General features: G+C 43.9%; 1 protein-coding gene across 2 annotated transcripts in view; it reads left to right on the forward strand.

Annotated features, from left to right (window-relative positions):
- Positions 1–2,697: 2,697 nt before the first annotated feature.
- LOC139411748 (ubiquitin carboxyl-terminal hydrolase 8-like) overlaps positions 2,698–12,196 on the forward strand; it is a 28,932-nt gene continuing 19,433 nt past the window's right edge. For both annotated transcript variants that reach the window (XM_071158446.1, XM_071158447.1), the window contains exons 1-9: positions 2,698–2,811; positions 3,991–4,158; positions 5,895–6,039; positions 6,718–6,803; positions 7,131–7,260; positions 7,451–7,490; positions 8,020–8,191; positions 8,389–8,551; positions 9,410–9,551. In XM_071158446.1, coding sequence (XP_071014547.1) covers positions 4,055–4,158; positions 5,895–6,039; positions 6,718–6,803; positions 7,131–7,260; positions 7,451–7,490; positions 8,020–8,191; positions 8,389–8,551; positions 9,410–9,551 — 982 coding nt within the window. In that variant the 5' untranslated portion in view covers positions 2,698–2,811; positions 3,991–4,054. The remainder of the gene's footprint in view (positions 2,812–3,990; positions 4,159–5,894; positions 6,040–6,717; positions 6,804–7,130; positions 7,261–7,450; positions 7,491–8,019; positions 8,192–8,388; positions 8,552–9,409; positions 9,552–12,196) is intronic.

Below are 12,196 nucleotides of genomic sequence, written 5' to 3' on the forward strand. Positions count from 1 at the left end.
GTATTTCTCCTATTAGAATAACATAGGACACTATGTTATGTTTGTCAATTTTTTTTTTTTAAAGTTAACATGAATTTGTTTGAAAGCCAAAGATGTTGTTACATAAATAATGATTAATGGAGAAGACAGCACAGCAGGCACCCGGGTTGTGAAGGAGTGGATGAGATATTTATTAATATACTAGCAGTGATGGAACTTAAAGGGATACTTTGAGATTTTGGCAATGAGGCCCTTTATGAACTCGTGGATAAATCAAAATCAAATGTATTTATATAGCCCTTCGTACTGCTGTACAGAATCCCAGCCTGAAACCCCAAACAGCAAGCAATGCAGGTGTTGAAGCACGGTGGCTAGGAAAAACTCCATAGAAAGGCCAAAACCTAGAGAGGAACCAGGCTTATGTGGGGTGGCCAGTCCTCTTCTGGCTGTGCCGGGTGGAGATTATAACAGGACATGGCCAAGATGTTCAAATGTTCATAAATGACCAGCATGGTCAAATAATAGGTCTGGGACAGGTAGCACGTCCGGTGAACAGGTCAGGGTTCCATAGCCTCAGGCAGAACAGTTGAAACTGGAGCAGCAGCATATTTATACCATATTTATCTTTCTGTGTCCAGTATGAAGGAAAGTTAGAGGTAGTTTCGTGACCCAAAGCTAACTAGCTTTAGAGCAATGACTGCTAGCAGATACTAGTAGACTTCCAGTCGTTGCGATAACGCTAAAATCCTGAAGTATCCCTTTAAGGATTCTGTGCTCTACAAAAGCTGTTGTGTTGCAACAATAATAAAACGGAGGAATAAGCAGATTATGTCCTTTTTTTTGTCGATCTTTCTTGCCTAGTTTACCAGGCTATTATTAGCCTACTGGAAAGGAATGTGCAAATAGACAAATCAGAAAATCCACTACAGACAGCACTTTGACAGCACGGGAGCTCGCATGCAAACCATAATGCAAACCCGCAGCTCTGCAGTGCATCGACTGCGCAGGGTGTAGAGAACACTCCCTCTTGTTCAACCAAGATCCCAGACACCATTTTATTTTGTTGAATGTCACACATATAATATATTCCTCTATTTTATGGTGTTCTGACTTATTAACCGGTGGGATATCAATAAAATAAGTATTGTAAACATATTATCTGTAATGTCCAGCGAACCTAGTGCCCGAAATCAGGCGTTTTAGTCTTAAGATGTATAAATTCCGTAAATGTAACTGCAAAAGGGACTCCAGAGTGGCGCAGTGATCTAAGGCACTGCATCGCAGTGCTAGCTGTGCCACTAGAGATCCTGGTTCGAGTCCAGACTCTGTGCAGCTGGCAGCGACCAGGAGACCCATGGGGCAGTGCACAATTGGCCCAGTGTCGTCCAGGTTAGGGGAGGGTTTGTCCCGCAAGGATGTACTTGTCCCATTGCACACTAGCAACTCCTGTGGTGGGCTGGGTGCAGTGTACACTGACATGGTCACCAGGTGTATGGTGTTTCCTCTGACACATTGGTTAAGAAGCAGTGTGGCTTGGCTGGGTTGTGTTTCGGGGGACGCTTGACCTTCGCCTCTCCCGAGTCTGTACGGGAGTTGCACCGATGGAACAAGAATGTAACTACCAATTGAAAGTCTACTGGTATCTGCTAGCAGTCATTGCTCTAAAGCTAGCTTTACCCCTTTTTTGGATCAAAAAAAACAATCATTTCAACTGCAAGGCACTTGTCGGTAGTTTTGAAAAACTGCAAACAGGAAATCATAAGATTGATTGACCTCCTGGGGTCAACTTCTGGGGGAAGTGGAAGCAACTTTTGTTTTTTTACAACTGAAAGAGATCCAACTTCCACATCCAAAGGGGCAAAATAAAGTACCCTACTTCTCTCTATTTTTTTATTTAAAAAATATATAGATATATTTAACCTTTATTTAACTAGGCAAGTCAGTTAAGAACAAATTATTATTTACAATGACGGCCTAGGAACAGTGGGTTAACTGCCATGTTCAGGGGCAGAACGACAGATTTGTACCTTGTCGGTTACTGGCCCAACGCTCTAACCACAAGGCTACCTACCTCCCCTCTAGGCTACCTGCCCCCCCTCTAACCACTAGGCTACCTGCCTCCCCTCTAGGCTACCTGCCCCCCCTCTAACCACTAGGCTACCTGCCTCCCCTCTAACCACTAGTCCTCTATCAGTATCTTAAGAAAACAAGCACAACTAGATTTTTACAAAGTGGCCGAAATGCCACGTCCACTTATGTTAGTACTGTAACGACCCTGAGTTAATAAGCGCGGATATCGACTCTGCCGGTCGAGCATGCTTTTGCGGCACAGTAAATAGCGCGCTGGACTTCTGGCTAGAAGGTCAACGGTTCGAGACCTGCTTCCTGCTGTTTCAGTACAGTAAATTCATAACAACCTAACCATTACGAAACTTCTAATCGATCAAATAGGCCTCACGTAGCAACGGTTGTTGTTTAGAAAAATCGGGTTGATTCTAGCAGTGGTGTGTTCTACATGGTTGATAAAGTTTTGCCATTTTGAGTTCTTCCGGGAATCAGGAGTCAGCTGACTAAGGCTCGTCACTAGTTACCACAGCCACACAGTCATAAACCCCGCCTGTTTCTAAAATATATATTCTTTAAATGTGATTATAAACCTAACCGTAACCACACTGCGAACCATACGCATAAACCTAACCCAAAATTAAGCCCCCAAAACACATTTATTTAAAAAAATACAATTTTACGACATAGCCAATTTTTACTTTGTGGCTGTGGTAACTATCGGAAAACACTAGAAAAAACCGAACAAGACAACAGTGCAACGTTATGGTAAGTTGTATTATTTCCTCTTTTCAAACGTATTCACTTGCTATCTCTTCATTGCAATAACTGTTGGAGGTTATTCGCCGTTATAGTTACGGTTATAACGTCTTTTGTCGTTACCTAGCTAAACATCCATAAGCTGACAGAGCCTGTTCGAGTAAACAACTACAGTGAAAGCTAGCTAGCCTAGTTTAGCTAATAAGCTAGCTATCCTGCTAACAAACTAACTTGACAGATGGGGGGTTGGCTAGCTACTGCACTTCCTGATAAAACATTACTTAGGAAGCTACCTGGCTTGCTAACTTAAAGTTTTGCGAACGTACTAGCTAGTAGCAAGTCCAATATATATTATATTTACAATTTCGTCAAAGAAATTGTCTGTGGTTTCGTTTCTTGGAAGCCTTGCTAAATGCACAGTTCATGTTTACATCTTGCTTGGATGCATTACTCCAGCTGAACTGCCAAAGATAATCATACACCCGAAATTGATCCCCAGGTACACAAATCACAATACAGTACTTTGCTTGGCCATTCAGAGAACAACCGCTTACTAACAAAAACGTCAAAACCCTATTGGACATGGTTCTACACTGAACAAAAATATAAACGCAACATGCAACTTTTTTTTATTTTTCTGAGTTACATTTCATATAAGGAAATCAATCAATTTCAATAAACTAGACGTGTCTGTAGGCAGCCCGGTACCAGCCTCACTAGACGTGTCTGTAGGCAGCCCGGTACCAGTTTAAACATGAATGGAAGTACTTTAGTTAAAAAAAAAATATATATATATATATAAATATATATATATATATATAAATACGTGGTTAAATATTTGTTAAGCAAATCCTAAAAAGTCCTCATCTTTCTTACTTCTCTCAGATATAGGACAGCCACTTCAAAACATACGTCCATTTGATGATCCCTCACCGACTTTATCACAGTTGCAACTGACAGTATTTTTCAGTTCCAACCCATTTCTGGCGGCCTTCCTCCTTAAGTTTCCAAAAACCACAAGCGATGCATGTTAACGTTCAGACCGAATGTCTGGCCTCTTAAAGTCCCCTGGAAGAAGATGCCTCATCAATCGGTGCTAAAGGTCATTGGCCTCTATGAATGGGGCAGGCAAGGGGTTAATAATAATAATACTAAAAGCTATTTGATTCAATTGTTTTGTCTTTCCAGAGCGGTGAGGACTGGAATATGTGAACATTGTATACTGCTGGTGATATATAACCCACCATTGAAGATGCCTGCGGTGTCCCGCGGGGCGAAGGACTTGTACCTCTCTACTAACCTGGGGGACCTCAACAAGAAAGCTGAAGTCAAGCCTGACAAAATCAACACCAGGAGGTAAGCTGTTGTTCTGGCATGGATGTCATTTAAATGGTCCTGGTACCAGACACTGGCTGGACAGAACAGGCCTGTTACCAGGACCATACAGACACTGGCTGGACACAACAGGCCTGTTACCAGGACCATACAGACACTGGTCTTGGTAACAGGCCTGTGTTCAATTCTCCAGCTATGTTCCAGCTATGCTCTATTGTGTGTTCCAGCTATGTCCCGTTGTGTGTTCCAGCTATGCTCTATTGTGTGTTCCAGCTATGTCCCGTTGTGTGTTCCAGCTATGCTCTATTGTGTGTTCCAGCTATGTCCCGTTGTGTGTTCCAGCTATGTCCCGTTGTGTGTTCCAGCTATGTCCCGTTGTGTGTTCCAGCTATGTTCTATTGTGTGTTCCAGCTATGTCCTATTGTGTGTTCCAGCTATGTCCAGAGTGTATGGTAAATGTTCTATTGTGTGTTCCAGCTATGTTCTATTGTGTGTTCCAGCTATGTGTATGGTAAATGTTCTGTTGTGAGTTCCAGCTATGTCCTATTGTGTGTTCCAGCTATGTTCTGTTGTGTGTTCCAGCTATGTCCAGAGTGTATGGTAAATGTTCTGTTGTGTGTTCCAGCTATGTCCAGAGTGTATGGTAAATGTTCTGTTGTGGGTTCCAGCTATGTTCTGTTGTGTGTTCCAGCTATGTTCTATTGTGTGTTCCAGCTATGTTCTATTGTGTGTTCCAGCTATGTGTATGGTAAATGTTCTGTTGTGAGTTCCAGCTATGTCCTATTGTGTGTTCCAGCTATGTTCTGTTGTGTGTTCCAGCTATGTCCAGAGTGTATGGTAAATGTTCTGTTGTGTGTTCCAGCTATGTTCTATTGTGTGTTCCAGCTATGTTCTATTGTGTGTTCCAGCTATGTGTATGGTAAATGTTCTGTTGTGAGTTCCAGCTATGTCCTATTGTGTGTTCCAGCTATGTTCTGTTGTGTGTTCCAGCTATGTCCAGAGTGTATGGTAAATGTTCTGTTGTGTGTTCCAGCTATGTCCAGAGTGTATGGTAAATGTTCTGTTGTGTGTTCCAGCTATGTCCAGAGTGTATGGTAAATGTTCTGTTGTGTGTTCCAGCTATGTCCAGAGTGTATGGTAAATGTTCTGTTGTGGGTTCCAGCTATGTTCTGTTGTGTGTTCCAGCTATGTTCTATTGTGTGTTCCAGCTATGTTCTATTGTGTGTTCCAGCTATGTGTATGGTAAATGTTCTGTTGTGAGTTCCAGCTATGTTCTATTGTGTGTTCCAGCTATGTGTATGGTAAATGTTCTGTTGTGAGTTCCAGCTATGTTCTGTTGTGTGTTCCAGCTATGTTCTGTTGTGTGTTCCAGCTATGTTCTGTTGTGTGTTCCAGCTATGTTCTATTGTGTGTTCCAGCTATGTGTATGGTAAATGTTCTGTTGTGAGTTCCAGCTATGTTCTATTGTGTGTTCCAGCTATGTGTATGGTAAATGTTCTGTTGTGTGTTCCAGCTATGTCCAGAGTGTATGGTAAATGTTCTGTTGTGTTTTCCAGCTATGTCCAGAGTGTATGGTAAATGTTCTGTTGTGAGTTCCAGCTATGTTCTGTTGTGAGTTCCAGCTATGTTCTGTTGTGAGTTCCAGCTATGTTCTGTTGTGTGTTCCAGCTATGTCCAGAGTGTATGGTAAATGTTCTGTTGTGAGTTACAGCTATGTTCTGTTGTGAGTTCCAGCTATATTCTGTTCTGTGTTCCAGCTATGTCCAGAGTGCCTGTAAGATCTTCAAGGCTGCGGAGGAGTGTCGTCTGGATGGAGACGAGGAGAAGGCCTATGTTCTCTACATGAAATACCTAACGGTTTATGATCTCATCAAGAAGAGGCCCGACTTCAAGCAGCAACAGGTACCAACCGTGGTCCGTTAGTTCACACCGTACCACCGATGGTAGCCCTGTCAAAAACAAGTGTTTCTTTATATGGACACGTTCAGGTTATAAACCTTCCCTGTTCTTCCGTTTGGTCCCTAGTGAATACGACCCATGTTTTGCTACTCAGACCACAGAGGGAGGTCAAGCCATACGATATGTTTTAAAGGAGACTGGGAGCTCCCATCTCCCCGTGTATTCAGTGGTTTTTCAGACTGTAGGAATGTAATGGGGGGCGCAGCGTGTAGAGGGGAGAACAGGGGGGGGGGAAGTAGTGGGTGAAGAGGGATTCAACCAGATGCCGACACGGGCTGTGTGCTTGTAGACTGCAGAACTAGTGATGAGCCACACTCCCACACGGGACTGTTATGATACTGGCCATATTGAGGGTTCGAACCGTACGAGGACAAGGCTTCCTACCGTGATTTCACGCTCTATTGATTTTCCCGATTTGGTTATAGAATAGTACTGTCTTAGTCGAAGTGGATGCTACTGGATTCACGTTAACCATCAATACTAAAGGTACTTGATTTTCGCTGACATTATGAAAAGTCATTCCGTTTGGCAACGACACAATGTATTGATTTTTGGCTAGCTGTTTTTTCCCGTTGTTGAGACCGCTGTCATCTGAAGCACCTTTCCTCTCTGTTGTCCAAGGAGTTCTTCCTGTCCGTGCTGGGGCCCACCAGCTTTAAAAAAGCCATAGAAGAAGCCGAGAAACTCTCTGAAAGCCTTAAACTCAGGTTGGTGTGTCGTCGTCGTTTATTCACAGACATTACGTTCACTTTGCACTGGATGTTAGTAAATCAACTGGTATTCAGTTGACATAGGATTTAGCTGAACTTCAATAACCCTGAATGGTTTGAAGGAGAACATGGACTTTGCCAAAGACGGAGATATGTTGATTTGAAGCTATAGAATCTCAGCCTGATGCTTCTACAGGTTACTGTTTCTGTTTTCCTGTGTGTGTGTGTCTGTGTGTGTCTGTGTGTGTCTGTGTGTGTCTGTGTCTGTCTGTCTGTCTGTCTGTCTGTCTGTCTGTCTGTCTGTGTGTCTGTATGTTTGTTTAGGTACGAGGAAGTCGAGGTTCGCAAAACACTTGAGGAGAAAGAGAGACAAGAGGAGAAGAAAAGGAGGGAGGATAAGACGGAGAAAGATGGAGGGAGGGCATCTCCAAAAGCAGGGAAAGAGATCAAGAAGGTAGGTCCCTGAATGATGACGAGGACACCACAGCTCTGACGAAGGCTGTGAGGTCGATACGTAAGCTCTGTCAGCACCACCACTGTCGACACCACCCCTGTCGACACCACCCCTGTCAGCACCAGTTGTTGTGGTTGAGAGTTGGTCCTTTAAGATGCCGTGGTCTCAGTTGTAATGTTCTGTGTTCTAGGTAAAAGAGCAGAAGGAGTTGAAAAATGTAACTTCAAAAGGTAAGGATGGTGACCAGCAAACTGACTCAAATGCTTTTTAAAAAGTTTCAGAATTTGAGGTAATACGAAGTTATGACATGAATATAAGTTGTTTTACACAACAGGTTGATGTTTATTGATTTATCCATCTTTTATTATCCCCTCCGTACCTCCCTCCCTCTGTACCTCCCTCCCTCCCTCTGTACCTCCCTCCCTCCCTCTGTACCTCCCTCCCTCCCTCTGTACCTCCCTCCCTCCCTCTGTACCTCCCTCTGTACCTCCCTCCCTCTGTACCTCCCTCCCTACCTCCCTCCCTACCTCCCTCCCTACCTCCCTCCTTACCTCCCACCGTACCTCCCTCCCACCGTACCTCCCTCCCTCCGTACCTCCCTCCCTCCCTCTGTACCTCCCTCCCTCCCTCTGTACCTCCCTCCCTCCCTCTGTACCTCCCTCCCTCTCTACCTCCCTCCCTCTGTACCTCCCTCCCTCTGTACCTCCCTCCCTCCCTCCGTACCTACCTCCCTCCCTCCGTACCTCCCTCCCTCCCTAGCTGCGGTATCAGCAGGAGGGATCACAGCAGAGGGGTTGTTCAAGATGATGAGGGACCAGGCCATTACGGTCATTGTGATGGACGCCCGCTGCCTCCGAGACTTCCAGGACTCACAGATCCAGGTCCCCACCCAGACTGTCATCAGTGTCCCAGAGGAGGCTATCAACCCTGGGTACGGAGGGAGCGATGGGTGGAGGGTTGTAATGGTTGATCCAGGTCTCCACTCTGACCATGCCCAAATAAATGTATTAAAAACGACTAATAATCACTACGGGCTACAAGCTGTCTTCTCTGGGGCCACATTCAGCCCGTGGGCCGTGTGTTGTGCACCCCTGCACAGGGTAACAGGTCATCATTCTGTTCCCACAGCATCACAGTGAACCAGATTGAGGCCAATCTACCCGATGCGTCCAGAGAGACGTGGAAGAGACGGGGGTTCGTAGATTACATCATCCTACTGGACTGGTTCAGCTCTGTTACCGACCTCAAACTGGGAAGCACCTTACAAAGCCTCAAAGATGCTCTCTACAAGGTAACATAACATAGGAATGTGTGTTCCCTGCAATGCTTCCTCAGTCAGTGTGTTTCCATTGAGGTAATGTGTGTTTCCTCAGTCAGTGTGTTTCCATTGAGGTAATGTGTATTTCCATTGAGGTAATGTGTGTTTCCTCAGTCAGTGTGTTCCCTGCAATGCTTCCTCAGTCAGTGTGTTTCCATTGAGGTAATGTGTGTTTCCATTGAGGTAATGTGTGTTTCCTCAGTCAGTGTGTTCCCTGCAATGCTTCCTCAGTCAGTGTGTTTCCATTGAGGTAATGTGTGTTTCCATTGAGGTAATGTGTGTTTCCTCAGTCAGTGTGTTCCCTGCAATGCTTCCTCAGTCAGTGTGTTTCCATTGAGGTAATGTGTGTGTTCCATTGAGGTAATGCGTGTTCCCTCAGTCAGTGTGTTTCCATTGAGGTAATTTGTGTTTCCATTGAGGTAATGTGTGTTCCCTCAGTCAGTGTGTTTCCATTGAGGTAATGTGTGTTTCCATTGAGGTAATGTGTGTTTCCATTGAGGTAATGTGTGTTCCCTCAGTCAGTGTGTTTCCATTGAGGTAATTTGTGTTTCCATTGAGGTAATTTGTGTTTCCATTGAGGTAATGTGTGTGTTCCATTGAGGTAATGTGTGTTTCCTCAGTCAGTGTGTTTCCATTGAGGTAATTTGTGTTTCCATTGAGGTAATGTGTGTTCCCTCAGTCAGTTTGTTTCATTGAGGTAATGTGTGTTTCCATTGAGGTAATGTGTGTTTCCATTGAGGTAATGTGTGTTTCCTCAGTCAGTGTGTTTCATTGAGGTAATGTGTGTTTCCTCAGTCAGTGTGTTTCATTGAGGTAATGTGTGCTTCACAGTGGGACAGTACCACTATCCTGCGTAGTGAGCCCATGGTTCTGGAGGGAGGCTATGAGAGCTGGCTCCTCTTCTACCCCATGTACACATCCAACGCCAAAGTCAGACCGCCCCGAACACACTGCTACAGCACCCTCCCACAGCGTGAGTACCCCTTAACCCTTACCTTAACCCAACCCCCCCCCCTGAATACACAGCTATAACACCCTCCCACAGCGTGAGTACTCCTTAACCCTCACCCTAACACACAGCTACAGCACCCTGTATAAAAGACACCTATCCACACACTCAATCAAACAGACTCCAACCTCTCCACAATGGCCAAGACCAGACAGCTGTGTAAGGACACCAGGGATAAAATTGTAGACCTGCACAAGGCTGGGATGGGCTACAGGACAATAGGCAAGCAGCTTGGTGAGAAGGCAACAACTGTTGGCGCAATTATTAGAAAATGGAAGAAGTTCAAGATGACGGTCAATCACCCTCGGTCTGGGGCTCCATGCAAGATCTCACCTCGTGGGGCATCAATGATCATGAGGAAGGTGAGGGATCAGCCCAGAACTACATGGCAGGACCTGGTCAATGACCCGAAGAGAGCTGGGACCACAGTCTCAAAGAAAACCATTAGTAACACACTACGCCATCATGGATTAAAATCCTGCAGCGCACGCAAGGTCCCCCTGCTCAAGCCAGCGCATGTCCAGGCCCGTCTGAAGTTTGCCAATGACCATCTGGATGATCCAGAGGAGGAATGGGAGAAGGTTATGTGGTCTGATGAGACAAAATACAGCTTTTTGGTCTAAACTCCACTTGCCGTGTTTGGAGGAAGAAGAAGGATGAGTACAATCACAAGACACCATCCCAACTGTAAAGCATGGAGGTGGAAACATCATTCTTTGGGGATGCTTTTCTGCAAAGAGGACAGGACGACTGCACCGTATTGAGGGGAGGATGGATGGGGCCATGTATCGTGAGATCTTGACCAACAACCTCCTTCCCTCAGTAAGAGCATTGAAGATGGGTCTTCCAGCATGTCAACGACCCGAAACACACAGCCAGGGCAACTAAGGAGTGGCTCCGTAAGAAGCATCTCAAGGTCCTGGAGTGGTCTAGCCAGTCTCCAGACCTGAACCCAATTGAAAATCTTTGGAGGGAGCTGAAAGTCCGTATTGCCCAGTGACAGCCTCGAAATCTGGATCTGGATAAGGTCTGTATGGAGGAGTGGGCCAAAATCCCTGCTGCAGTGTGTGCAAACCTGGTCAAGAACGACAGGAAACATATTTTCTCTGTAATTGCAAACAAAGGTTTCTGTACCAAATATTTTAGTTCTGCTTTTCTGATGTATCAAATACTTATGTCATGCAATAAAATACAAATTAATTACTTAAAAATCATACAATGTGATCTTCTGGATTTTTGTTTTAGATTCCGTCTCTCACAGTTGAAGTGTACCTAATGATAAAACAAATTACAGACCTCTACATGCTTTGTAAGTAGGAAAACCTGCAAAATCAGCAGTGTATCAAATACTTGTTCTCCCCACTGTATGTATGTATGTGTGTGTGTGTATGTATGTATGTATGTATGTATGTATGTATGTATGTATGTATATATTAATATATATATATATATTATATATATATACATACATACAGTGGGGCAAAAAAGTATTTAGTCAGCCACCAATTGTGCAAGTTCTCCCACTTAAAAAGATGAGAGAGGCCTGTAATTTTCATCATAGGTACACTTCAACTATGACAGATAAAATGAGAAAAGAAAATCCAGAAAATCACATTGTAGGATTTTTAATGAATGTATTTGCAAATTATGGTGGGAAATAAGTATTTGGTCACCTACAAACAAGCAAGATTTCTGGCTCTCACAGACCTGTAACTTCTTCTTTAAGAGGCTCCTCTGCCCTCCACTCGTTACCTGTATTAATGCCACCTGTTTGAACTTGTTATCAGTATAAAAGACACCTGTCTTTTATAGTGTACCTATGATGAAAATTACAGGCCTCTCATCTTTTTAAGTGGGAGAACTTGCACAATTGGTGGCTGACTAAATACTTTTTTGCCCCACTGTACATACATACACACACACATACAGTTGAAGTTGGAAGTTTACATACACTTAGGTTGTTGTCATTAAAACTCATTTTTCAACCACTCCGCAAATTTCTTGTTAACAAACTATAGTTTTGGCAAGTCGGTTAGGACATCTGCTTTGTGCAGGACTCAAGTCATTTTTCCAACAATTGTTTACAAACAGATTATTTCACTTATATTTCACTGTATCACAATTCCAGTGGGTCAGAAGTTTACATACACCAAGTTGACTGTGCCTTTAAACAGCTTGGAAAATTCCAGAAAATTATATCATGGCTTTAGAAGCTTCTGATAGGCTAATTGACATAATTTGAGTAAATTGGAGGTGTACCTGTGGATCTATTTCAAGGCCTCCCTTCTAATTCAGTGCATCTTTGCTTGACATCATGGAAAAATCTAAAGAAATCAGCCATGACCTCAGAAAATAAATTGTAGACCTCCACAAGTCTGGTCCAACGCCTGAAGGTACCATGTTCATCTGTACAAAAAATAGTATGCAAGTATAAACACCATGGGACCACGCAACTGTCATACTGCTCAGGAAGGAGATGCGTTCTGTCTCCTAGAGATGAACGTACTTTGGTGCAAAAAGTGCAAATCAATTCCAGAACAACAGCAAAGGACCTTGTGAAGATGCTGGAGGAAACAGGTACAAAAGTATCTACATCCACAGTAAAAAAG

The sequence above is a fragment of the Oncorhynchus clarkii genome, chromosome 6 (genome assembly GCF_045791955.1).
Source record: "Oncorhynchus clarkii lewisi isolate Uvic-CL-2024 chromosome 6, UVic_Ocla_1.0, whole genome shotgun sequence".
Classification (NCBI taxonomy): domain Eukaryota; kingdom Metazoa; phylum Chordata; class Actinopteri; order Salmoniformes; family Salmonidae; genus Oncorhynchus; species Oncorhynchus clarkii.